This window comes from Lipophrys pholis (assembly GCF_963383615.2).
Source record: "Lipophrys pholis genome assembly, chromosome: 3".
NCBI lineage: Eukaryota > Metazoa > Chordata > Actinopteri > Blenniiformes > Blenniidae > Lipophrys > Lipophrys pholis.
Window position 1 is genome coordinate 8963510 of NC_137627.1, and position 27897 is coordinate 8991406.

Here is a 27897-nt window from a genome sequence, read left to right on the forward strand (position 1 = left end):
GAAAGAAAACATCCGTCAAAATAAGGCAGATCGGTTTCATCTACTCAGAGACCTCTGAAGAGATATATATACACGTTTGTTCAGAAGGAGGACACTAAAAGTTTAAAGTGTACAGGGGAGGAGAGAGAGAGAGAAACAGAGAGAGAGAGAGAGAGAGAGAGAGAGAGAGAGAGAGAGAGAGAGAGAGAGAGAGAGAGAGAGAGAGAGAGAGAGAGAGAGAGAGAGAGAGAGAGAGCGGTCCTCCAGAAGGATGATTGTTAAATCAGCTCTAAAGACACGGGGGAGGCGTCATCACAGCTGTTGCTATAAAACTGGGTGAATAAAAAAAAAAAAAGAAAAAGAAAAAAGAAAAAATAGCAGCCTATTCACACACCATCTAATGATGCCTTATTTCACACAGCTGGAGACATAAAAGTGGACTTAAATTAAGACACAGGAGGAAAAACTAAAGTCTTGGGGGGGTGGGGGTGTCGTACTGCCAAGTAACGCAAAGAAAAACAGACAACACCTAAAGGTTTGTTCATTTCAAGGACCCGGAGGGGGGCGGGGGGGTTCACGGCTGTAGTGGACTCATGGCGTCTGGAGGTCAGGGTGGGAGGACTCACTCTGTTGGAGCCCTTTTGGCCTGCCGTGGTGTAGCTTACATCCACTGGTATGGCTGCATGGGGCCACACCTGCCCGCCCACGTTAAGAGGTTTTTCCCACAATGGGGTTATCACTGAAACAGAGAGACAAAATCACATTTAGATGACGGCTTGTGAGGCTGTAATTCAATCTACGGCACACAGACAACCAGTCCAATGAAGAATGATCAACTGTGTGCATTTTACTTAGAAGTGACGTAGTGGGTCACAACCTGGTAAAGAGTAATAAATCAGCCTTGCAGTGGTTGACAGTATAATAACATTCCAGTTACATGTGGCGCACCCCTAGGCTCAATAACGGGCCCAGCGTTTTTTCCTTCAGAACACGATTCACCGACACATCTTCGGAATTGCTTCACTTGTGTTTAGGAGGCCAGCGCTGGTTGAGACTTACAGGCTGCCGTACTGCGCTGTGGTGTCGTTCCTGATGAGGTGCTGATTCTGCAGCTCTCTCATGATGTTTCGGAGCTGCTGGAGCGTCTGAAAAGTCTCCTTGGGTTCCTGAATGGTGAACTTTGAGTATTCCTCCTGCTCCCGCTGAGGACCCTGGTATACTACCATAGTGGCACATGCGTCTACGGAGAGGACAAACACGAGACAGAGCTTTAACTTTAGACGATAGTCGGCTGCAGCTTGTGGATTCCTGATGACACACGGAAACATGTTCCTCGGTCAGGATGTTGGTTTTGTGAGCAGACAGACACTGACCCTCCATGTTCTGGAGCTTGGTGTCGTTGGAGGAGAGGAGAGAGAAAATCCTCTCAGATTCACGGTCACAGTCTATGTCCAGCTGCAGGTTGTCCAGCACCGTGCTGCAAGTGTGAGGAGATCATTACAAGGCTCACACACACACACACACACAACAATATCCTGAGTAATGCTGTAACGATATGATTTGATCACCAATTAACGGTTGAGAGGGTCTATTAAATACTTTCTCTTAAAAAAATAAAAAAAAAAGAGTTCAAACCTTTGATGATGAAACTTTGATTCTGAATACGTACACTTCCCATGAAGCAGGTTTCTATTTCCTGTTTAAACTACCGAGCTAAATGTGTACGACGGCTTTGAATATCCGACGAAGCTGTGGACTCACGTTGTGCAGGGCTTACAGCCTGGAGAGTTGCTGTTTTGGTTTTTGCAGCACTGCCAGGCTCCAGCGGTGTAATTGGATGGATGGAAAGTGGTCAGACGTCCCTCGTTACAGTGGCTGACCTGCCCCAGGACGTCCAGCCACTCGCTGGCTTCCACACAGTTTCCGGCCTGGACGTAGAGAGGCTTCTCAGAGTGCACCACCTGAAACATCTGACCAGAGGGAAGGAGATGTTACGCGTGTGCGTTCAACACAAATAAACAGTCCATGTTTACAATGTACCAATAGTTTGACTGTTAATAATTTTTTTTCCCTTCATGATGTCTGAGATGCTCAAATGCTGAAAGAGTCTACCAACAAAGCGTTTCATCCTTATGTGGTTTAAAACCTGGACAGCTGACACTTCCATGACTCAAGTGTTTATTTGGACTATCCGAGGGAAACCGGCTCACATTTTTGCGGTTAAAGGCACTTTCATCCAGTTTCTCCACAGCCTGGATGTTTTTGACACCGATGGTGCAGAGGGCTTCTTTCCCTGGAAAGCAAAACGAAATTATATGTTGAAAATAAACATGACGGATACATGAAATTTTCCTTTGTTTTGGGGAAATGAAATCAGAACGTGTACCGTAAGTGAATTGTTCTTTCACACAAGTCAGTGCAGCTTTTAGAACGGTTACAACACTCCACCAAGGTGAGGACAGGTGGTAAAATGCTGCACTGCATCTTTTACTTTACACCAGATGAAGCTCAATTACTTGAGATGTTCCACACACAATGATATAATAATAATAATCAATGGCCTTCCCATTCCTGACATCCTTTAACAATAATTAGTTTCTTTCATATTATTTTTGTTAATGTTCCACATTTGTCTGAAATTCAATCCCCAGTAAACTTTGCGTCTATATTTAGCTGCCATTTGTTGGTGGCATTACGACTGATGCTGTGATGTGGCGCCGAGTGACGCAATGGACAGAGTCTGGCCTCACCTTTGTGTTTGTGGTAGGAGAGCTCCCTGTTGGTCACCCTCAGCCATCTCTTTTTAAAGTTCTTCTTGCCGAGGCGTTTTCTGCCCTGAGCACGTTTCTGCACTTCTCTGTAGGGGCAAAAACACGACCGAGGAACAGAAAATAATCAGCACGTTCAAGACCGTCCGACTGACTGCCAAGAAAAATCACACGACTCGGCTAAAAGTGGAACCAACTGGAAACTTGAGCAAGAAAAGCAACTGACAATGTCTCATGGTAATTTTATCATCTTTCCAATTTGAAAACATTGACGTTAATATGATAATGTCTCACCCCTCCTTCAGAACCACAGCATCCTCCAGTCCGCTGGACTCCTTGCTGACATTGGAGGAGATCTCATCAAGAAACTGGAAACCAGACACACGACACCATCAACAATGATACCAAAACAGCCACATCCAGCATCTGAGTTTGCTTTGAGTAAATACCTTTTTAACTTTTTCAATACACTTGTCTTCTTGGAATGATTTGAAGAAGTCATACATGTAGGTTTCTTTGAAACTGGACTGAAAAAAAGAAGAAGAAAGAACATGGAACATGGAGAAAACACTTTAACAAAGTCTCATCTTTTGCTTGATAAAAGACTGAATCAACCACCTTGTGACTATAAATGCTTCCAGGCTGCTTGGATTTATTTTGATTTCATTGCCAGTAGAATTGATTGTAAAAAAAAAACACACCAAAAAATAAAATAAAAAACAGAACACGTTTATCCTTTTTTCCACGACAAATTCCATTTATAATATCATGCAGCTTTAGAATATCAGTGTTTTGGACAACGATTATAAAAAATGAGTGAACACTATGTGGATGGATGTATGCAGAAGTTCACCTTAACGTTGAGTATCAGGGCACGAAGCTTGATTTGATTATGTTATGGGTAGGGGGAAGTACACACTGATTACAAGATACAGATCTTAAAACGGCACGCTGCTTTTCTTCTTACCAGTTTCTTTGACAAACTACCCCAGCTGCCCAGAGTCTGGATGGTTTTAGAGATGAGAGTGAGCGTGCGTGAAATCTCAGGATCCTGCCATTACAGAAGAAATTACAAGGATTTTAGACCGCTGATTAATTCAAAGCCCAGTTTCATTATTTAATGGTCGGAGGTGGTACGCATCAGCGGGCACTTACAGGATGATGGGAACGGAGCTGGAAAGAGTGTGGAGAAAGAACCGCCACGGCGAAGAAGCGCAGGAACACAAAGCTGCTGACAGCCGAGTACTGAACATGTGGGTCACCTACAAAGAGAAAAAATTGGTAATTTAAGCATGATTTATGCACGCAGAGAACACCAATTGACAAAGAAAATGACAAAAGAAACTTAGAGATTTGGCTCCATCTTTTGGTGCAATAACAAAACTACATCCACATTTGGTTTCACTTTGTAACCGGATCAGTTTTGTGTCGAACACTACAATTCACATGTTTATTTCTTACAAGTTTCAATGTTCTCCTACTTGCCACACATTGTGAGATGATATAATTCATGTACCTCAACAGCTGTATAATCTGGTACACCTATGGACGACACGACTATTTAAAGGAAGCTTCCTTATCATAGGTGTGTTTGCTGTAGGTTTGCATGGATTTGGTTTAACGTATTCTGAACACACACCAACAGCTTTTCAAACAGGATGTGTGTGTGTGTGTGTGTGTGTGTGTGTGTGTGTGTGTGTGTGTGTGTGTGTGTGTGTGTGTGTGTGTGTTACCTGGGAAGCGTTTGCAGGCCAAGTGTCTGAGAGACCTGAATACGTCACACATGAGAGGGGGGCAGCTGGAACTGGACTGAGTGATGGAGGAGAAAACCTTCTGCACATAAACCTGAAGATTTTCCTGTCGGGACAACAAAAACATTTGCATTTTGACTTGTGCAAACATCAGAAGACACCGTTTAACGATCAACTGAGGATGACTGAACTGGTCACATAAAGCAGGAAGTGAGACAAAGATCTAAATGCTATTAAATAATGAAAACACTGGTATGATATGAAACTAGGAAATAATATATGTTGAAATACAAAATAAAACATGACATCATCAAAAGATTAAAAACATAAAGGATATTTCTTTTCTCAGGACCAAATTAATTTCTTTTTGATTCCAACATAGCGGTGAGAAATAAGCCGATTTACCTTGTTGACCACCACATTGTCACCTTCTTTAAGTTTAATGGGGTCTATCTCGCATGTTTTGTTGGATTCACAAATCTGAAAGGATGAAAAGAGACAAACAACAAAAGAAACAGTTAGTTCAGGTTAATTGTATTCACGAGAAACGGTACAAGGACTTTAGGTCCCAGTTGAATCCATCCAATGTTTAAATAAAAGGAACAATAGAAGATGATGGATACAATGCCTGTTTTACTCTGATGAAACGCACCACTCACAAAATGTCAGGGAAATTTGGCTTTCGGATGAAATTAATGGAAAACGTACAGCGATAATGTTACAGTGATACTATAGCGACTGGATTAATGAGGTTATTCTGGTAGTACAGGCTTGTCACTGTACCACTCACAAAGTGTAGGGCAGTTGACTAGACACACCCGTCCACACTGCAACACCACCACCAAAAGGTTTGTGTGGTGACAACAGTAACCGATGCATAGTGCTCTCCTTGACATCGCGGCCATTATTTCTGCTCAACGTGAATAGACTTTCATCACAGAACAGCCCTGAGGACCACTGGTCCCTTGTCCAGCTTAAATACTCCCTGGTCCATCAAGACAATGACGCCTGTGTCTGGTGGTGTGATCAGGTAGCCTTGTAGGTCAAGCAGACCACGCCGATGTAAACAGTTTCCAATGGTCTGACTGGACACTTGGTGCCTCACACCTCCCCTATATGTTTCTGGTGGACTTCAGTGGCATTTATAATCGAATTTCACACGGGACTTTTCACAATGAACATCAGTGTGGGACGTGGCCAAAGGACGTCCAATTGTAGGTCTTTCTGCGACTCTTCAGTTTCTGTTGCAACCTGCTGAGAACACTCTGTGTCTCTCTAAGCTCAGCGACCACTTCCGTCTGAGAACATCCTGTTTGAAGACTCGCAATGGTGAGGTGCAGTTGATCAATTGTTAGGTGTGGTCTTGTTCTCATGATGTCAAAATGTAAACAGCATGATGAAGAGAACTGTTGAACCGGGACAGTTATTGGTGGATTCATGCATCAAACACCTGTTGTGAATTTTGTGGTTAAGCTCCTTGTTAGAGAACAGCGAGTTGTGCAAAAAGTACTGAACCTTTGAACAGTTCAGACATGTGCATTCACACCCTTACAGGTCACATTAAGTTCACGAGTTAAGGTTGTAGTGTGAAAGCTGTGAGAGGATGTCACATTCATCCTGAAATTTCAGCCCAAAGCCGAATGTCCCCAACATTTTAAGAGTAGTGTACGACAATATAAACTAAAATATCATGCTGCAGAAAAACGTTTTCAGCAGCACAATATGACAGCTTACCGAGGTGCGTGTTGTTCAGTATAGGAAAGCCACAGATGATACAAAAAGAACAATCGACTGAAAACAAGTTTCATGAATTCATATCCTGCAAGATTAAATCTGAACATCTGCTCCTGTGAGCTGGAAAGACACATGTTCCAGTGGATTTTTAAACACTGACCTCAGTGACTCATGCTGCCCGCTCTGGTGTGTGTGTGTGTGTGTGTTTCCCTATTGGTCATACCTCATCTATTACAGGCTTCAGGGTAACGGCTAGGTAATTTTTCCCCACAATCTTCATCATGTCATCAATGCAGCGTGTTGCCAGCGAGTTGCCGCGGAATATAGTGTTGGCCTCCCTGTAAAGACACACAATTCATCCATTTCAGTAGTGATTTAAAAATGGGCATCGTACTGCTTTAAGAGTCAGGTGCAGATTCAAATAGAAAAATGTAACTGTGTTTTTGTTCCCTCCTGCAATTTCATCTATAATACTTCATGGGTCGTTATTATTTTACAGTGAAGTGTCATTGTCAGCTCGATAATTGTATTAACCGTTATTTAAATGACATACCACCTTTAAATGTCAGCTGTGTTTTATAGTCACTTCCTATTTTGTATCTAACTCGGGCACCATAGTTCCCAGACCCAGAGTTGTAGAAAAAGAGGAACTTGGTTTTGACACCCCCGTGTAAAAGAGAAGTAAATGAGATGGACTCATTCACGCATACATCAACACGTGAGCACTGTGTGAGTGTGCAGGTGGGAGCACTCACTGAGTGTTGTCCAGCTCCAACGCTGCCACAGCAGAGACGAAAGGCACAAAGCGATTGTGGTGAAGCAGCAGTCGAGCCAAAGGCAGAACAGCCTCGTATCGCTCTCTGCAGATGTCCCCCAAGATGTGTGCTGCCGACGCCGAGATCGGCTGAAGGCAATCGGGAAGGCAGACGAAGGAAGGTGAGAGGAGGAGAGGGAATACACAGATTGATGGCAGTGACAAAACGCAACTGAACAATTCCATTGTTCCTTTTGTTAAACACTTCAGAGAGCTAAATCTGAACATATACATTTCTGCACAGAGTCTTCAGATTAGCTTTTACTCTAATACGGTCTCACTTTCACATCCGGGGATTTGAGCAGCAGGCTGCAGAGTGGTGTGTAGCAGGCAGATGGCAGCACCGTGTCTTCTATGTAGGTCAGCTTCAAACGCAGAGAGCCCAAATCATCAGACTTGGACTTGCTGCCGGTCCCTTTAGGCTGGAGCAGATACCTGTCAGACCACAGGAACACAGACACCAGGTTACCCTCGGAGAGATAGTCCGGAGCAGAAACCACCAGCAATCCACACAAGTCAAACCATTTCATTAACTCTTTCAAATGTACTATGACGAGTTGGTTGATCGAGCAGAAGTAAACCCAGCGGCGATGAACTTTTCTGGATGAAGGAGAGAATGAAAAACATTTACACCGAACCTGATCGAAGGTGCAAATAACAGCTGAACACATCGGATCGATAAGTGGACGAATGTCATCTAAAGAGTAAACTGCATAATTCAAACATGCAATATTACATTTCAGAGAGCTCAAAAGTGTTATTTTTCTCTCATTATCAATCACATTAATAGAGTAACTGTTAATGTTAATATACATTAACACACATCTCGTGTGGTTCAGTGACTAAATGTCCCAACATTTCAATTGTTTATTTGGTCTCTAACGGGTTGAAAGGTAGCAATAATGGTTCAATAATTACAACAATCAAATCTCCATTCTCATGCAGTCATTGTTATATTCTTTCAAATGAAAATTGATTAGTTATATTTGCAAATTTAAAGGTCTGATATAATTGATAAACTCCATCGATCTTTTTCGACTTAAAAGCAAAAAAAACGAAACACCCGACACGTTATTTTGAATGGCTGTTGTTAATCACTGCTTGAAAACAAGTACAACCTCAAAATGTGTTCATAAAGTATAAGTTTTGTGTTCCTACGTCTTCTGTGAAAATAAACACATGTAGAAAATGTTTGTCTGCACAAAAGCAGCTCAGTTTTCTTCTGAATGAAGCTGCAGCCTTCCTGCTTCTCCCCACCTGTGCTGCTGTATGCCATTCGCCCTGTCAGCAGGTTAGGCATTAACTGAACTGGAAAGATAAAAATTTGTACTGTTTAAGGGAGCATACACTTCTTGCTGGACACCAACAGGTGGCGCCCAGCACACAGTTGGCACATATGGAGCTGAAACGTTTCAGAATCCTCATGGAGGTTTGTCCTTAAGTTGCTTGATCTGTGATCCTGGTACATTAGACACAGGAACCCTTCAACAAGTCACCTCCACTGTTTTCATGGGGTCAAGCAGGTTTATTTTTCGGAATTCTACTTTACTTTTTTGATGGAACGCAACATGGCTGGATTCCAGCATAAACACAGGACATGAGGCACTGCCACCATGCAAAACGCCGCCCACGCATTCAACTCACTGCCCTCATGTACTAACAGATTGCTATCTGGCAAAATCCCACACCACCTTCCCTGACGCAGACCTAAGGAAACACCCACACATGAAGAAAAAAAAAAAGAAAAGAAAAAGTGCTGAATACTGAGAAATCAGGAAGATCTTTGAAATCACCTTGAGAAGACAAGGCAGACGTAATGGCACATAAACTTGTTAAACAAGTCTCCAATTCAAAAAGCCAGATTAAAAAAAAAAAAAAAGAATTTTTCACTTCTGTGAGTGTAAAGTCCTGCACGAGTCAGGAGAAAAGTGACGGACATGTGACATCAGAGCGATCTCGTCTGGCTTTGTTTTGTTTATGGACAAAAATCACTGTCACACATCACACTCAACATGGACTAATTCCCGTTGGAAACCCACCTCACACTCAGAGACCACAGTTTCTTTTCAATGTGAGTCAGGCCTGGTGTGCCGTGTGAACAGAGCGGGTGTATTTTCAGCCATGGCGGTACGGGAATGCCTTCAGGGCAAATCAGTCAGTATGTATGTGACTGCATGTTCCTGAGACGCCATGTAAAGCTCAATCAAATTTAAAGAAATGTGTACCCATGTAGCAAGTAAAAACCGTTCAGCTGATCTATTTTGAAGCACATTACCACCAACAGAACACAGGAGTGTAATCTATGTAACCCAACAGCTCGAGTTATTACTGGAGAGGAAACACACCTGTGCATATTCTGTACTGTCTTCCAATTTTATGTTCACAGCAAAAATATATTCATAAAGTGAGAAATAAAGAAATGGGATTGTCTAAATTACAGTTATTTTTTATACAAATCCTAAAAAACAAACAGTTTGAAATGCGGATAATTTCATCCTTTCGTTGCTCACCAGGCTTTGTGGATGTGGTCATTTCGCAGGATCTTGACAGGGACCCGTGTCTCCCCCAGAAACACATCCTGAGCCAGATTCTCATTGTTCCACAAATCAACTCTGCAAAAGGAGAAGATATGATGTGACTAACCCGAACCCATGATTCTCGTCCCCGAGTATGTTCAACGCATGAACACATAAAAACCTGACTCCTATCTGGCAAACCGCAAAGTGGTGCTTACCTGCTTGCTGCAGAAAAGCCAATACAATACCCGTGCAAGGACACCACGTCAAATCCAAACCTCAAAACCATGCATGAGTGTTTACCTTTAAATCTGTCTAGTCTTACCCAGAGAGCTACGAGTCCACCGTGATGGAAGCCCCCACATATCCTTACCCAGAAACCAAAGCTCTGGTAGTCAGAACACACCACATCCATATTCACTTTGTTTGTCCCCAAGTTGTGAAGGAATTATTTTTCTTCTCAAGTCAATAAAGGGAAAAGAGAACGGAGTGCGAGGGAGAGCACGAGGGGGACACAGAGAAACGGAGACGCAGAAATGCTCAGATGAAACAACAGAAACAACTCACTTGATCTCAAGTTTTTCGATGTCTTCCTCCTCCACTTGGAAATGGGACTTTTTCGAGTAGCTGCTGGACCGTGTGACCTGAGGACGAACACGTGAAAACTTACCAACAGGCTCAGTAATACAAATACCTGCTGGGCAAGTTTTTCACAGAAATCCCTCAGTAAATGATCTGAAAGTCTATTCTGAACCCGTGATGTGACAAGACCGTCACTCAACTCACCTCAAAGAAGAAGGTTTCATCGAAATAAGGGTTGCTGGTTTTTTTCTTCACCTTCGTTTTCTTCTGATCAGACCTGAGGAAACATTCAACAGAAAGTGATGTGATGACATTTTACATTTCCCATTTATGTGTTCAGCCACAAGGAATGATGCACCAGTTGTTTGGGACTCGTATGGACTCATATTAGACAGGAAACCTCAGCTAAATCCTGCTTTTTGATCTGCTTTTGTTGTACATCTGCAATGTTAAACCTTTATGATTTTTTGTGTTTCCATATTTACACCAAATCCTTTTATTTTGAAGAATCATGCTTTTGTATTATTTTGGTGAGAGTGGGGGTATCTTTAAGGCTTCCCTGTAATGTTTTGGCAAAGCGTATATATGGAATTAAAGGCAAGTATGAATGTATATTAAAATTTTTGCGTAGACGAGGTCATTTGACAGGATGCTTGGATGGAGGTTTGCACCGAAGCCCATTCAGCCACTAATTCAAACACATGGCGGGAATTCGGATGGAAAGTAATCACTGGATTCTTTAGAACACCAGTAATAACAGCTAAAATGAACCCAGCATGTCCGAGCTCATGCTGGAGAGGCTGCGGAGCACACATCCCTAATCACTCCCATCTGTTCCGAATTGTCCAGTTTTTGGAAAGATGTTTTTCTACAAGATTTCCCACAAGACCTTGCAGTTGCTGTATTCGGGGTAATACCTAATGGTCTGGAAGAGAGCCAAGAAACACCTTTTACAGACTTTCTTTTTTTTTTTACAGCTCTAAAGTGTATAACTATTTAATGGATGAGACCTGATCCTCCTGCTTATTATATCTGGATCCAAGAGGTGTGGCACATATACCAAATGGAGCACTAAGACACCAAAATCTATGTTCACTGTTCGATGGAGTGCTGACTTGTTCTCCTTGACTTGATGACACTTATCTCTTAACGATTCTGGTTACCGATTTGATGTTGCTGTTCTGTCTAATAACTGAAAAGAAATGTTGGGCGGGGGGGAGCAGGAACTTGTACTATGTATACTGTAAGAATTTCAAGAAATGTGAAAAAAATATATGTTGGGGGGGGGGGGGGGGGGGGGGAAATAAACAACAACTAAAGAACAGGACCTATAAAGTACTGATGAAGAAAAAAAGATGATCCAAAATATAAATTTACAAAGCATGTAAAGGTAATTTAAATGCTTATATGGTGACATTGTGCTGTGAGGCAGTGTTACCTGGCAGGTCCAACCAGCGACACGGTGGCATAGGGGTCACAGTTCTGCCCACTGATTAAAGGCAGCTCCTTGCACTCGATTATTCTGGAGAAAAAAAAAGAACACAACAGTCACGCCACACAGAAATGGTTTGACAAAGTAACAAGTCAGTACTAATAGTTTATCAACTTTAAATGCTTTTCACCCTTGATTTAATTAAATTCCACCATTTGTAACTATCATTTAATCAACAAGTGGTTAGCACTCTCACCTCACAGCTGGAATATGCCTGGTTCAAGTCCAAGCTTAAAGGCCTTTCTATACAGAGTTTGCATCTTTTCTTATGCTTTCAAAGCTAATCTGTGATTCTACATTACCCGAACACAAGATGTGAGTTTTCTTAGCTTTGTCGATGGTAAGCTGGGATCTAATCCAGTCTCGTATTGGAAAAAAAAACCACAGAAGATGGACGGATGGATGTTTTGACAGGCTTTAAAATGACCCAGACCTCAGGAGAGATTAACTTTCAACACTGTCTTCAGAGCAAGAATGGGAAATAATTTCTTGTTGGTCCAACAGACACGTGAGCGGAAACGTTTTGATATTAACCCTGCAGTACCTTCAGTACCTCGCTCTACCTCCATTACCACAGGGCCCAGTTTCACAAGAGGCAATCTTAAAACGGGGAACAAAAGCTTGGACATTGTAATGCTGTTGAGCTTCACTGGACTTCACTATATTATAGAGATAAAATTTCAATATATATCATTTTTTTTAAATTGCCCCAATTAAATAAATCACTGATACAACTACAATGAGAAATAAAACTTGTAGTTCTTATGAATGCAGCACAAATACATCACAAAACACCGACAGGTGACAGCAGCCAAACGCTGAATAGAAAAACCTCCATTAAACCTTTTTACATATAATATCACATTTACTATATGGACAAAAGTATGCAGACAGCTGACTAATACACCAACGGGGACTGTACTGCAACTGTGCCAATACAAACGCTTCAATATGAAGTTTGTCCTGTTTCATACCTGTATAGGTAGGCGATTTCAAACTTGATTTAAAATACTGTTTTATGAGCCTATGTAAAATCACTTTTTTCCCCCATTGTTTCCAACTTCTTCATAGAAGCACCTTGCGAGTTTTTGGAATAAATTAATAATAACAACTTGTGATTACTGAAGTCTGTCATACTCCAACATGTGTTATATTGAATTTAATTATATATCATGTAATAATGTAATCTTAAATCTAAATTTAAAAATCTTATTTCAAGATTTCTTATCAAGTAAAATGTACTTGCTGCATGGACAGATAGTGTTTTTCTGAAATGTTTTGTTTGTATCTTATGTGGGCTACCTATTTTTGCAGTGTAGAATATCTCATAAGAACAGGTTTTTCCTTAAAATATATATTTCACCTCAGGTCAAAATCATAATCAGATTCAGAAATGTCTTAAAAATTCTATTTTATATAAATCACAAGTGCAGAAAATAAACTGTCAAAACAACCACCTTTGCAATGATAACATATCTTTTTGAGATGCACCTTTACTATACATATACTACTTCTAAAAAAAATCTAGAAAATCTGACATCAGTATTCAAAAATGACACTTCTGCCAGGTCCTCCATTCTCAAACATGTAGTTGGAGAAATAGTCACATAAAAATAAAGTGCAACAGTCCTAGTTTAGAAGCTGTGGCTCGCCCTCATGTTTGGCTCGTGTCACGCAGGGACCACTGCTTTTTTCACAGGTGTTTCAGGTGACAACAAACAGACACTGTAGGCACCCTAAACAGGATGTGGCTGCTAAGCCGGAGTCACCTGAGAATAAGAGTGAATTTGGCCCATCGCTAAGTGAGGCCAGAGGGAGAAGTCAGGCAGCTGGATGTCAGGATGTTTGTGTATATCATCTTCAGAGGTGTCATGACGATATTTCCCTATAGCTTCCTTTGCCCGGGTCTTCTCTCCTCAACATCTCTGGCGACCAATCGCACTGAAATAAGACGACTGGTGGAGTGCAAAATAACAAAACCCGATACTTTTCACGTTAACTTTGGCACCTTCTTTGATCCAGTTGACGGACGAAGATGCATTAATCATCACAAGTGGATAGAGTCTACAGTGGGCAGGACGAAACTTTGAGCAAACAATCTGACACTCTGAATGACAGCAGCAACAGAAAACCACACAAGTTGCAGTATGAGACGTGCAGGCTTCCTGCTCAGATGCCATCACTTCCTCCTCGCTACCCCGCTCTCTTCGTATGAATGGGGGTGAAAAACAGCAAACGTGATCAGCATGAAGTCTATCATGCGTGCACAACTCAAAGAGCCTCACAGAAACACGTTTGCACGTCCATGCACACATGTACCATACACACAAATAAAAACAAACAAGACATTAAAAATATAGTGAAATTGAAATGAAATGATGTAGCTGGAAGATCATTCACACATAAAATCATCAATTATGGATGACAAAGCATGACACATGCTGTGTGATGACCTGATGATGTAAAAAGTACAACTGTAAAGTAAAAGGTGATGGATTGAGGAAACCTTAAATCTGATGCACTGTTATTAGGGATTTTTTTGTTTTTAAACACATTTCAATTTGGTTGTTCTCTCATTTGTTTCTAAACCGAAGGAATTGATTTTTCTAAAAAGCACACTTTATAAAACACATTCCTTTAGCTTCTTGGCACTCTTCTTAGACACATGTGTGAAACGCAGGGCTGTAATCGGAAAGGAAACATGGACGACATGAGGACAAGTCTCAGCATTTCAATAACTTTTTTGTTGTTACCGACACACCTTACCCATGTTTAAACTGATTTTGCTTTTTGGTTCAACTGTGGTGATGCGTTTCCCCAGCAAACCAGGCAAAGCACATTAAGCCTGAAGACACAAACTTCTTATTGTTTTTTGCACTCAATTCTTCAATTTCTTATGTTTCTTTTGGCATCATTAACCTTATGAATATGTATGAAAATGCAGAAAGGGATACTCTCGTTGTGACGCAAGAGTGCTAACCACTTCCAGTTATATAAACAAATGTGAAAATTGAACTCATAGATAGACAGATAGAAGATTTTATCGTCAATTTTCTGTACGTTCAGAACTTACAGAGGAACCGAAAAGGCGTTTCTCTCACGCTTTGTATTAGCGAGCACACATCTAAGTGATTGAACTCCCATTCCATTGTCTACCCTTTAAATGTAACCGAAGCCTTTAAATCTCCTGCAAATTTCTCCAGTTTTTGATAAAGCCAACTGTAATAAAGTACAAATAAGAACAATAAGTAGCTCCTGGGTCTTACCGGACAAGTAAATGTTGACCGATGGAGCCATTCTCCGTGATCACTTCATTCAATCGCATATCCAGGTGGACCTTACCCTGGTAACAATGAAGAGGGGACACCAAGATTTTACAAATTACAAGTAATTCAAGTCAAGAATCTTCAGACTTGCATCAGTCGAAAGGCTCAAGTCAAATCCTGAGTTAATATGGAAGTTGTTAAAAAAAATGTGTACAATGGAATGTATGTAAAGACACATTTTCGTCATACTTTGTAGTAGGTTACATGTTTCTTTCTTTCACTCAGCTTCTTGTTATTCTAGGTTATCAGTCTGAGACCTCTGGTCTTACTTCACCTCATGTTTGAGCGTGTTTTAGGTTAATGGAGACAGCATGTGTGACGAGAGCCACAACAGCTGTGAAATTTGTCATCACTCAGGAAGATCTGTACGGGGTCGGATGTGGTGAAGGCTGCCGGACTTGCTTTCGGAAGTGTCAAGGAGAGAGAGCGAGAGAGCGAGCGAGAGAGCAGCAGAGAAAGAGAGAGAGAGAGAGCGGGCTAAACAAAACGCCCACACACTTTGCACTCTGTCTCTGCAATTCAGCACTTGGCTAAGATGGCAAGTTCTTTCTGATGCAAGATAAGCCTTCAAGCAAATATGAAACCTAACAGTTTCAAATGAGCCCATATCTTCAACAAATTAACGCTCATTGTTACAACTACATCCCATGACGACTGGGTAATTAATTTAGTCCAAAAGGGATTTTAAGTGGCTTGCTCCTGTAGACTCCTGCGTCGACTAAGCAGGCACATGAGAATGTGAAATATTGCTCCATGCATACAGGGTACAAACCCAGTTTGGCCACAAACCAAGCCGGAGAAGCATTGCAATAACACCTCCATGGCTCACTGATGTAATGTTGCAGTTGAAAGTGTCTACTTGTGAGTGAATCAGTGTAGCAGCACAAACCCAGAATAGTCTGGCGTGGGCTAATGGCAGCTAGAGTCAACACGTTAGCTCCAGCAGCACAGAAGTGGTAGTGTGCTGCAGTTTCAAGCAGACCGCAAAACACTATCTGATCGGATAAATGTACCATTTAAACAGGACAACCCACATGCATGGCCTATATGTGACAGAAACTCTGGCTGCACACCTGAGAAAATGATCAATAGAATGCTGAAAGGTTAAAACAAAAAAAGAAAAAAGAAAAAGAATGCTACTGTGACTAAAGCTACTAAACTGACTGTCCTGAAACTATATATATATTTTTTTTCATTAGGTTAAAGGTTTGCAGACAACAGGCATGTAGAAAACCAGAGTGAAAAAATCTGATGCTTCAAGCAGCAGGCAAAATGTAAAGTCATTTATATCAATGCAGCCACAATACTCGACCAGTCTCATGCGGTTGATAATAAATGCAAAGTTGTAAGTTGGTCCAAACTTTTACCCAGACACCAAGTGACACAACTGTTAGGGTATGTTGAAGGTGTGGGCTTTGAAAGGCTTCCCTTGGTATCATGTTTGCATAATACACAATAAAAGGTTTACAATTGCAATCAAATCACACGAGATAAGGATTCAACCGATGAATATTTTCCTTCTACCTTCATGTGATTCGTTCAAACGTTTAGAATCACAAATTACCTGGACTTCTGAGTTAGGATCTACTGTCTGAAGGCCGAACCAGTCCTCCTTCCCACTGTATTTACACAGGTCGTCCTTCCGGATCGATACCTTGCCTTAAAAAGACAAAACACATTCAGATAGGAGACAACCACTCAGATGAGAACGTCGACTTGTCTGCGACTTACCAACAGGTCTGCGTTCTTGAAAAACGCTCTTGGCATAAACATAGAAGGATAAACACTGAAATGGCCGCGGGATCTCAAAGTAGAAGTCTTCTCCATAGAGAGGGCTGTAAATGAAAGCAGAGGGTTAAATGAGCAGACGCACAGTTTGGTGGGATAAGGAAGGAGTAGAGGTTGAAATAGGTGGTGTACTTTGTGGTAAACTGCAAGCAGAAGAACAGTGTCTGGTGAAACATTAAACTGTCAATGCAATTTATTTTACTTGCTTCCCATGTAAACAAACATATAGGATATCAAATACATTCGGAGCAATAATTTATATTCTAGTAGCATACACTTCATCAAATCTCTCTCTCTTTTTTTAATTATTTGTAATTTGGGTCAAGATTCTTTTAAAAAGAAGGCATTTGCAAACACTCCCAGTATGAGTATATCTTGGATTTATGATTCGCTTCATGAATCAGGCACTACTTTTACTCTACAAATACAGCGAGTGTTTTATTATTGCCCCAACAGTAGAGGACAGTGTCTTGTGGGGAAAAGTAATTGGAAGTAGTTGGTTAATAGTAACATAACAACTAAAAAGTGGGACAGTGTGTCAAAACGTAGATTCATAAACAAAAATAAAAACAGGAATATGTTGGCTCAGAGTGATGTCATCTTCCAGAAAAGACTTGTTATCGGGTTGCCCAGGAGATTCTAAAACAGCCAGTGTAGAAATGATCTAGCAGGAGAGAGAACAATTTCTCCTATGTTGGATTCTCCTCGTTGGCTTCCTGTAAAATCTAAAATTCAGAATTCCTCCTTTAACATTTAAAGCTCTTAACAACCAATCTTCGCCGTATCTTGAAAAGCCTTTAGTCCCATATTAACCCATCAAAACATTTTGATCTCAGAATGCTGTTGACAGGAGGTTTATAGAGGTTCTTAAAGTGGATTTGAAGGTGGAGCTTTCAGTTAATCAGTCTCTTCTCTCCCCGTTTCAGGTAGGGAGGCCAACACAGTCTTTACTGTTAAGATCAGGCTTAAATCCTTTCTATTTGAAAGAGCTTACGATCATGTCTGACTCGGGTCCCCTGGGGTCACTTTTAACTTAAGCTGCTATAGGTTTAGACTGCTTGGGGAGTCCTATTTTTTTCAATGCTTTCACACTTTCACCATATTCGTTTTTTCACCATCTTTCTGTCTCTCTCATCTCTCATCTTTCCTGCAGGATTATGATTGATGCTTTCTACTCTCTCGATGTGTGGATTAGCTTGCCGTCTAACGCAAACTTGTATTTTTCTCTTTAGACCCTCAACTGGTGCACCAGATACTGCTGAGAAGAGAGAAAAGACATTTCTTCCAATGGAGATCTTCCTAACCACCATCATCTACAAATACTAAAAGTGCTGTGAGGTGGCTATTATCATTATTGGCTAATCCAATAATCTAATAAAACCAAAGGCTACTGTGGCCAATGTAATTACTTTTAAGACATTTTTGTCAGAAATTCCTGAGAATATCAGTTGAATATCTAAAACTTTGATCTTGTAGCCAACTTCAGTTGACATACAAATAGTAACTATTGATGGATTGTGGATTACAAAATATTAGTAAAACAAATAAACAAACGAAAAAGGGGTGGGACTCTGTTCAAGGTTTATTACTTGATCTTAAACAGTTTCACACATTTTCGCACTGCTTCGGGATCTTTGGGCCCGGTGTTGTAATGATGAGAAAATTACCGTTTACAAAGACTGTGTTCCTAGATTATGTGGAAAAAAATGATAGTCGCCCAAATGGGACTTGTTCATTTACAATTTATGTGTCTGAGCAGAAGGTGAACGACGCAGGGTGCCATTCTGACCCACTGAGGTTCGAGGGAGACGTTTTGGTTTTGCTCAAATTTGTTACTTGCATCACTAGACCTTTAGAACGTCTGTTGTATTTTTCTCACAGCAGTGAAACAACACTGTGCAAGTCATTTAAAAGTGTCTTTATCTTCAATACAAAGTTTAAATTAAAAGTAGATTTTAGAAACAGTGTCCCCTTTAATTCACACATAACTACAACAACGGTGCTGCTTAATAGGTGCAAAAAAGACATTGTAAATATTAGCGGTTGGGTTGTGGGTGTGATGAGGAAAACATTAATGTAATTTAAGGTAAGGGATTTTGCAGGTATGGATCAGCAGCAGCAGCAGCAGCAAGGCATTACCAACAAACCTGAATTAGCCAAACTGAAAATAATCAATAACTGGAGAAAATGAGAGTGGATGGTGATTTAGTGTAAAATTGTATTATTCAATTGAGAAATAATTTTCTATGAAACTTACTTTGTTGAGACTTCTACTTGTTTGAAAGTTAAACACATATTGCATATGATATTTCTGAGGAAATGTTTTTAAAAATAAATATAGTGTATTATCACTTGGACTATTTCGGACAGCACCATTGAAAGAACAGATTTTAGTTTCCAGCAACCTGCACGTATTAACCATGTGGGAAGAACCGAAAAGAAAGCTATTACATACGCAGGTGGAACATGCAAACTCCAGTTATAAAACCGCCAGCCGTGCTGCGAAGTGGCGACAGATCTCCTGTCCGGTACAGGATTGCCTGCCCGGTGGGAGCTGGCACAAACACAGAAGGCCCAAGCATCTGTGCCGGTCCGAGCTGCCAACACTACCAGCTCACGACCGACACCACGAGCCAGACGGCTTGACCTGACACAGCCGGTTGTGGGTTAAGCACTACCTTGCTGAACGTGCTGCCTGCAGATGGAACACCTGTCCCAGAGCAAACTGAATTGTTCTCAGACAGTCGGATGAACAGTTCACACATTCAGGACAAATACAGCTCTCGTGATTCGGATTCAAAAGTCCACTTAAGTTCGCCAAGTTTGAAGTCACATTTTGTTTTTCTTTTTCTTAAGTGAAATGGACAGCTGGTGTGTGAATGACTTTGCACACACTTCATTTGTATATATTTATACCAGTTTTAAAAGATCAATGACAGCTTGAATTGAAACTGTGTGTGGAAAAGGCTGAAGACACTAGACACTCACAGAGCGTGTGTGTGTGTGTATTTCTAGTTTTGTTTGGGTTGTAGGCATTAGGTCAGCCGATTTGTGTTTAGTCTGTTAATGTATGATCCGCATAAGTCATATTCTAAGAACCAGCAGGAGGTTAAAATTAGCCCCAAAATTAAATTACAGTTTCAAAAACTGAAATCTAACCTGCTCGATAAAGTCTGAGTGTTGAGGTACCTTATCATCCCATCAGATCTTACTCCCATGTTTCCGTCTACATTTCATGCATCTTGAATGGTGAAATATCTCGCCTGAAATGTCCTCACAGCTCGTCCAACACATCCAGTGTTACTCCCACACACACACACACACACACACACACACACACACACACACACACACACACACACACACACACACACACACACACACACACACACACACACACACACACACACACACACACACACACACACACACACACACACACACACACACACACACACACACACACACACACACACACACACACACACACACACACACACACACACACACACACACACACACACACACACACACACACACACAACATTACATGAAACTACGCACTTGTAACCCACCCCCACTTGTTCTGTGCACCGTCAAACATACACCCACGATGGTCCCCATTTCCCACGTTGTCGTCCTGGCGTCTAAATAATGCGAAAACGCTCTCGAGAGCCACTTGACCACAGCTGTTTGAACATGCCTGTTCTATTCGAGGGATTAGCCGCAATTAGAGCTTCCCCACAGCCTTTAAACAATTAGAGACAGGAGCACATACAACAGGCATGAGTCAAGCACCATCAAATAAACAGTGGGCCAAAGCTGAGTGATTATTAAGATGTGTTAAACAGTGGCTAAGGTGGTTGAGAGTGACACACAGAGAGAGAAAAACAGGGGAGTGTGTGGGAGGACACACTTCCTCAGAAACAGTGAAATCCTTTTGAACAGCACAGAAATCAAGAGAGAGAGAGAGAGAGAGAGCGAGCGATCGTGCATTACCTAAAGGAAACAGTGCTCTCTTTACAGCGAGCTGCCAATAGTGTAGATGAAAACCTAAGAAGGTTTCCTGATCTCCCACACCTCTTTAAAACCGGATGACTGGTGTCAGGGCTCAGAATTTTGGATAACGGTTTCCACATGAGAGATTTTATCGACAGGATATTTCTCTCTTGTAGCTTTGTTTTGTCTTCCATCCTTAAAACAAACTCAAAGCTGCATGAAAAGTCACAGCAGCCAAACATTATGGTCCAAAGCGCCTCAGTTTATGCTTCACTCTGGATTTAATTTGAGTAAGACGTTACATCCTGAAGAGTAAGTGTCCTCTGAGTCCAACTTCACTGCACAAGAGTACAGCAGCTTTAAACACAAACAAATCTGTACTGTGTCTAGATTACTATTATCCATCTTTTTAACAAAACTCAAACACCGAGCCCGATTACATGACTGTGAAAATCCAATCACCGGAAGTCATCGGAAGAATGTAATCATTGAATCTAAAGCATTTATGTGTACCTCAAATGTGGGATGATTGGGGGAAAAAAAGGCCAAATTCCATGTTTCAGTCAACATCACATCACTTCCATTCTTTACATTTAATAAAAGACCAATCTGATAAATCAGTACGCAGACATTGGAGTACTCTGGGTGTGTTTATTCTATTTCTCAATCAGACAAGTACAATTTTCTGATAAAGCAATTGTGCCGTCTCCATGAATAGTGTGATCATTAAAACGACCAGACACTGATCAGACACTTTTGAGAAATAGTTCTGGCTTTCTTGTTGTTGTTTTACCAGCATAACATCTAAACACATGCCTATTCAGGAAGATACTGAGGTAAAATCAACAACAAATGACAAGTTTCAACATATGGACAACAAAGCCTGAGGAGCATTTCTTATATGATGATAAACAGTTGTTAAGTAAGAGCCGATAAACCTGTGATGACATTTCCTTCCGGCTAAGTGGACTTTACCCTACACATCTGGAGCCAAGCAAATAAATCACTACCAGATAGGAGAAAATGACACCACAAACCTGAGAGCTTTGCCGACATGTAAACAGAACAATGTTTGGATCTTTGGTATAGCCAGCATTACCTGCTAGCGATGAGGTGTGGAGTGTCTTGAGATTAAAAAACTCAGACACCGAAACACTCGTGAAGTTTCATCCTTGTGGAAGAAACTTTCCTGGTGCAGAGCTGCATTGATGAGCAAATCGATAACCGAGGACCGCCTGATCGATACTCTTTATTGAATAACCTAAGGCAGAGGTCGACATAACACCAAAAACACGACGACATCGTGAAAAGCTCATGCACTTGGTTCTAAAATGATAGAAGAACCTGAAGTGTCTGAGGTGCAATAAGACGGCTCGCTTTCATGGCAGCATCACTGAGCTACAAGTGCTGCCTGCTGTTCGGTTCTGGCTCTCAGTGTTGTGTTGTCACTGTGAATTTCACTAAAACAGTGCATCTCAGAGTGAACAAACACGGAACAACACTTAATTGAATTGAAAATTTAAGGTTGTTTTTTTTTTGCAATATTTACACTTTGCAAGGTCATCCCGTGAGCCAGATGTTTTATTGTTATTTTTTGAGGCTTTGTGTTTTAATGGCTTATTGGTTTGGAACGGAATTGACAAGCAATACTGTGGTTGATTGGCTCAGTTTTATCAAATGGAAAAAAGTTGAAAACTGTCAACAACAGTACAATTGAAATATTCCATATTGAATAAGCCTCTTATTGAGAGACACGTCAGAAACAGGTGAATGCCTTTGTCGAGAATCGAAGTGAAGGAATAAAAAAAAAAAAAAAAAAAACAGGAAAATGTTTTAAAAGTACATAATTGTTATCACACCTGCCAGATTTATGTTGATTTTATGGCTGTAGAATTTTCGAAGAATGTGCAATGAGCGCGAGTACTTCTGTGCCTTTTCCCAAGACAAAAGCAACTTTCAATATTACTGCTTATGTTACAAATGTATGACATGCTGGTGTTCGGACGGCCACACTAAGTAATAACATTTATTGCTGAGCCGACTAAAATTTCATCATGTAAACACTTCATTTACAGAATCCAAATGTACGCACATTGATCAGCTCAGGAACCATGTGATTGGCACATCAGCACTTTTTATTCTTTAATCCTTTAAGGAATGACAATAAGTTAAATTGGTCATGGAAACAAATCCATCTTCAATTTTGAAGAGGATTATGGGAAAAGTTGGATGTGGGATCAAGAGCACCTATAAACCACATCAATCTGATCACTTAACTAAGTGACAGTAAATTGAATAATTTGATTTCCTAATTAGAGAGGATTCAATAAGCAATGAGCTAACCAAATAGCAGATAATGATTCATATATGGAGGCAAGGCCTCATTTCTCTGCTTTCTGGCAATTTTAGAATTTTAATAGATTTAGATTTTATAGGAGATTATAGTAACGTAACAAAATGCATTCACCATTTTGTCATAGGCAAAAGGATGAGACTAAATGAACTTAATAATACTTGACATTTCAAAACTTCTTCTTTTTTTTTTTACACTTTACCGTCAACACTTGAACCAAAGAAAAACCTTTTCATGCTGCCTTCACAAATGTGACAAGCAGCATGTGGGTTAAGTCTGACTTTTACCACCACATGTTAAATTAAGGAAATGACGTAGTTGTTTGAATATTCAATCACACCTCTGATCATAAAAACTATGCATGTTTATGGAATATTTATGAAAATAATAAAAAGTTGGCGTTTCACAGTTTTACAGTTCGTTGACAGTAGGAGCAACTCAAAGTGCAAATCTAACCAGAGGAGGAGACGGGAGATGTGGTTTGCAACAGAAATCACAATGAAAATTTCCTCCAAGCATGTAACACGTGTTTTCGCTGCTTACGTGACGCTTTTGTCGAACACCTTGGTGCGAAACACTTCCTCCTGATCCAGACTGATGGTGCAAAACGTACACAGGTCCCTTTGTCGATTTGGACCCGAGACCGGACCCAAGTTCTTGGCTTCACCTGTGGCATCAACACAGGAACATTATTAAGGTCCGAACTACAATCAAACTTCCTGATGGTAAATAAATTGATTACAGAAACAAGAAATATCCCGAATACACATAATGCACTCATACTGTAAAAACGATCTACCGTGTGTCACTGTGTTTACTACCCTTTTCTTCTGCAGTTATAAAGTTTTGTCCAAAAGTTAAACAACAGTTTGCTGGACTAGTTCATATTCAAAACAACCCAGCAAATACTGAGTTTGAGCTCTATATCACACTGGAAGTCTTTTACACACTGAAGGAAAAAAAAAGAAAAAATGGATCTTGTAAAATCATAGTTATGAGATTTGTTTAACTAAATCCTGACCAAAAATATTTCCGTAAGTGGAAACACACTCAGGATGCTTGTAAAATATGCTTTGATGTCCAACATCCTCGCGATGAGTGGGGGACACGGGCTCCTGCCAGTTGTCGCAGGGCAGACTGTGGAGCGGATGTAGCTCAAGTAGACTTGAGGCTCATATATGTGGTTAACATGAAACACTGACTTCCTCAGCATAACCCACAGCGAGAGTGCAGCCCTGATTCACAAATGACAAACAAACCACTTCCAAAACATCGCAGGCAGATCCAAAGTGCATGGTATTCAATTTAGTTGAAAAAACATCTAATTACTGCCAGAAAGGTCGATCCTGCAGTGTCAAACGGCAAACAGCCGCTTGAACCCAGTCCTATCAATGACTTCAGAGGGAGTCAGATTTAGAGCAGTGGATTAGAGGGGCAGTGGAGGGCTAAGTTCGTCCTGTAGCTGTGGATTGGTATCCTTAACCCGAGTAGAGACCTGGTTAGGTAAAGGCCACCAGTAAGATCAGCTTTTTGAAACAGGCTATTAATAATGGCGAATGGCTAATCTTAGCAACGAGCAGTGAAACAAGCAAGCTGTCACTAAGCTTGGACCAGGATGACCTGGTGGGAGTCGAGCACACGACTACATATGCATGCGAGCACAAACACACACGGCGTACTTCGGCCAACCAGCCCTGCCGCCTTCTCTTTTCCACTCCAATACTTCCACTGAAACAGAAGCATGTCACAGAGTGAAACCATGACCCACAGGTCACGCAGTAAAACGACGTCGGTCTCAGCTCAGCACTGCCACATCATTTTGGCAAGCAGACTTTAAGAATGAGAGGAAAATTAAGAAATGGCGCATGTAGACGGTGCTCTGCAAAAAAAAAATGTAAACGCTGCTTTAATATGAAAACATCACCTCGATTGACGGTGGCTAAAGGAAAGAGGACAAAGTGTGAACGAGGAAGAATGGCGTTTCGTAAGACTGCAAAGTGAGTTACATGCCATGATGGTTCCTCTATTTTGTTCTGCTTACTGTTTTTTTTCATTAATTCATTGTAGTGAAACTGACATTTGTCTTCAAACTGTGTGCCTACGTACACTTTGCACGAATTCGCATACATTCACCTGAGTTCATGTATTCATGGACACTCATGACAAAGTCTTGGAAATGTATAATAATCGGCGTATTGCGTAAAGTACCCGACATTTAAAAATAATAATGACACCTCCATCCTCTTTATCCTGAAAAGGATCGCGAGAGCTGGCGTTTATCAGAGCTGGTGTTGGGCAAGAGGCGGTGTACACCCTGGACTTGTCACCAGTGCATCATGGAGCGAATAAACATTCACACCCTCAGTCCATTCAGAGTCACCAATTAACCAGAGATGCAAGTCATTGGAGTAACAGAATGAAACCCACTATGGTGGTGGTGGGGGGGGCAGGCACATTCTAAATTCATATCCATAAAGAGAAAGGAAAGGTGTAAACTTTACCCTGTTTGGCAGAGGTGCTAACCACTGCCTCACCGTGCCACCTTCACATGCGAAACAAAACAATAAATATAATTGTGAATCAGTGGATTTTGTCGAAGGATGTGTGGAGGGGTAAAAACAACAACACCAAAGCTAAATAAAACACATTATGGGGAGAAACATATTGAAATGCCAGAAGTGGTTGAAGCTACTGAAGAGAAAAAGTTCACATTCCAACAGGTGCAGGGACACCTGGCATGTATCCCAGCCCAGCAGGACACTCACTGCCAGGAAAGACTTATTTGGACTCATATTGACGCAAGACTTTTGGTTTATGTCAGCGATAGTTAGTGCTGCCTGTTTCTGCTATACTCGTCATGTAGCAGCAAATAATGACACAATCCTCAAAAGACTTGACAAGTCAGGACACTAAACTCAGTGTGCAGTGAATGATGGGACTTGAATCAAGAGTAGATGTTGAAGGTTTAGAGTCCGATGAGACGTCTACAGTGTGGGTTGACGCTGCACTGCATTGTGACTCCCGTATAATGCGGTTTGACTTGTTGTACTTGATGTTATTGTGGTGCTCCAAGTTACCTGCCTGCACCGTGCCTGCAGTGAGTAGCTGGCTGTGTTAGCTCGGCGATGATGGAGGTTATAAGCCCGCTGTGGCTCCAGCGCGAGCTGAGCTCATGGGGCGGTATAGCTAAACTGCCCCCAACAGGCAGCGAACACCCGGGGAGCTCCGGGGAGCCCGGCCGGGGGGAGGCGAGGCGCGGCGGGATGAATGAAACCATCCGCGGCGGGCTGGCAGCCCGTGCTAGCATGCTAGGCTAACCTAACGTGAGGTACCAGGCTGCAGATGGGCTGCCCGCCTTCCCGCGCCTCCACACGCCGCCGCGCCCCTCCGGCTTCCCGTCTCCACCGACCTCTCTCTCTCTCTCTCCGTGTGTGTGTGTGTGTGTGTATCTCCCTCTCTCTCTCCCTCTCTCTCTCTCTCTCCTCCCTGCGGCGTGAGACTTACATATTTTCCCCCGCAGGCTCTGTAAAATCCGAACCCTAGCGTCGTCCTCTTCCGCCATGGTCAGGGCTGACTGTCGTCGCGGCTCCGGTGCATTCAGCGCTGGTTTATCATATCCGTTTATGAATGCAGGCAGAGCGGAGGAAAAGCCAGTCCCACTACCGCGTCACGTCGTGGTCCCGCACACACACACACGCACACACACACACACAAAAACACACGCACAGACACACAAAAAAAACCACACACAAACACACTCCGCCGCTTCTGCTGCCGCCAAACGTTTGGAGAAATAACCAGCTTCCTCAAAAGTCGAGCTGGCCGCGTCGGCTCGCACCGCAGCGTGTAGGTGGCAGGAGTTTTAAAGGGGCTTTAAGCGCTCGGTGCTGCCGCCGCTCATTATGCAACCGCACCGCCGGCGGTGAACTCATACTTTGACTCGTGGAGCCTCAGCGAGCCGCGGACAGCGGCGGCGCTCTGAGTGAGTGAACCCGGCGGAGAGCAGGCAAACTGCCGGGGAGACAGCAGAGGAGGGGGAGAGGGACATCCAGCACTTTATAGAAATGCACTAACACGTATATTTTTTTGTTTCGTTTTGTTTTGTTTTGTTTTGTTTTACCGTCACATTATAACCTGCACTTTAAGAAGTGGAGCACGTGATCCTCAAGTAGATCACCTGTTAGAGTATAAAAAGAAAATTACGATTCAATGAGAAAGTTATTTTTTCCCCCATAAAAATAAATCAAATGTTCATATATTTCTCATTTATTGCACACGAATAGATCCTTAAAAGTATCGAAAATCTGAAAGTGCCTCAGAACGAAAAGCACAGAAAAGTACATTTCACAAGATCCGATCCCATTTAAATTTCCACAGTTATCACAGTTAAAATATACGTGCTTGAAACGGTTAAGTTGTATGTTGTGAACATTACACGGACAAAGTCTCCAGTGGTATTAATGGTGTAACTTTATTGGTAACGTCCAATCACAGTACTCAGGTGGTTAAATTATGCAGTATTCAGTATTATTGCAAAACAATAAAGTTACATTCAAAAGAAGCAACAGTTACATCACCAGCACCTGTTCCTAATTAAAGGTGTATGGGAATGAAGATAAGGGTTATTACAGCTTATATTTGGATTCTGATTAATTAAAAAAAAATAATTAGATTAGATATATCTTGAATTATTACAACAGTTAAATGGGATTGGATCCAATCTCAGGGAGCACCATCGCCCAAATGTAAAAGTCCTGGATTTTTTTTTTTTATAAGTTGCACTTTCATACAATGA

General features: G+C 41.5%; 1 protein-coding gene across 1 annotated transcript; it reads right to left on the minus strand.

Moving 5' to 3' along the window:
• Nucleotides 1-558: 558 nt before the first annotated feature.
• On the minus strand, nucleotides 559-26725 carry rasa2 (RAS p21 protein activator 2). The gene is made up of 24 exons (XM_080459264.1): nucleotides 26607-26725; nucleotides 23646-23769; nucleotides 16694-16797; nucleotides 16527-16621; nucleotides 14903-14979; nucleotides 11583-11666; nucleotides 10349-10421; nucleotides 10130-10206; nucleotides 9557-9658; nucleotides 7328-7481; nucleotides 6988-7136; nucleotides 6456-6570; nucleotides 4904-4978; nucleotides 4481-4604; nucleotides 3903-4009; nucleotides 3715-3798; nucleotides 3197-3274; nucleotides 3042-3115; nucleotides 2730-2836; nucleotides 2190-2272; nucleotides 1741-1949; nucleotides 1353-1456; nucleotides 1039-1219; nucleotides 559-718 (listed from the first exon to the last, which is right to left on the minus strand). Exons 1-24 carry the CDS (start codon nucleotides 26662-26664, stop codon nucleotides 688-690), a joined length of 2469 nt encoding a protein of 822 aa, XP_080315390.1. The 5' UTR covers nucleotides 26665-26725; the 3' UTR covers nucleotides 559-687.
• Between the last annotated feature and the right edge of the window lie 1172 nt (nucleotides 26726-27897).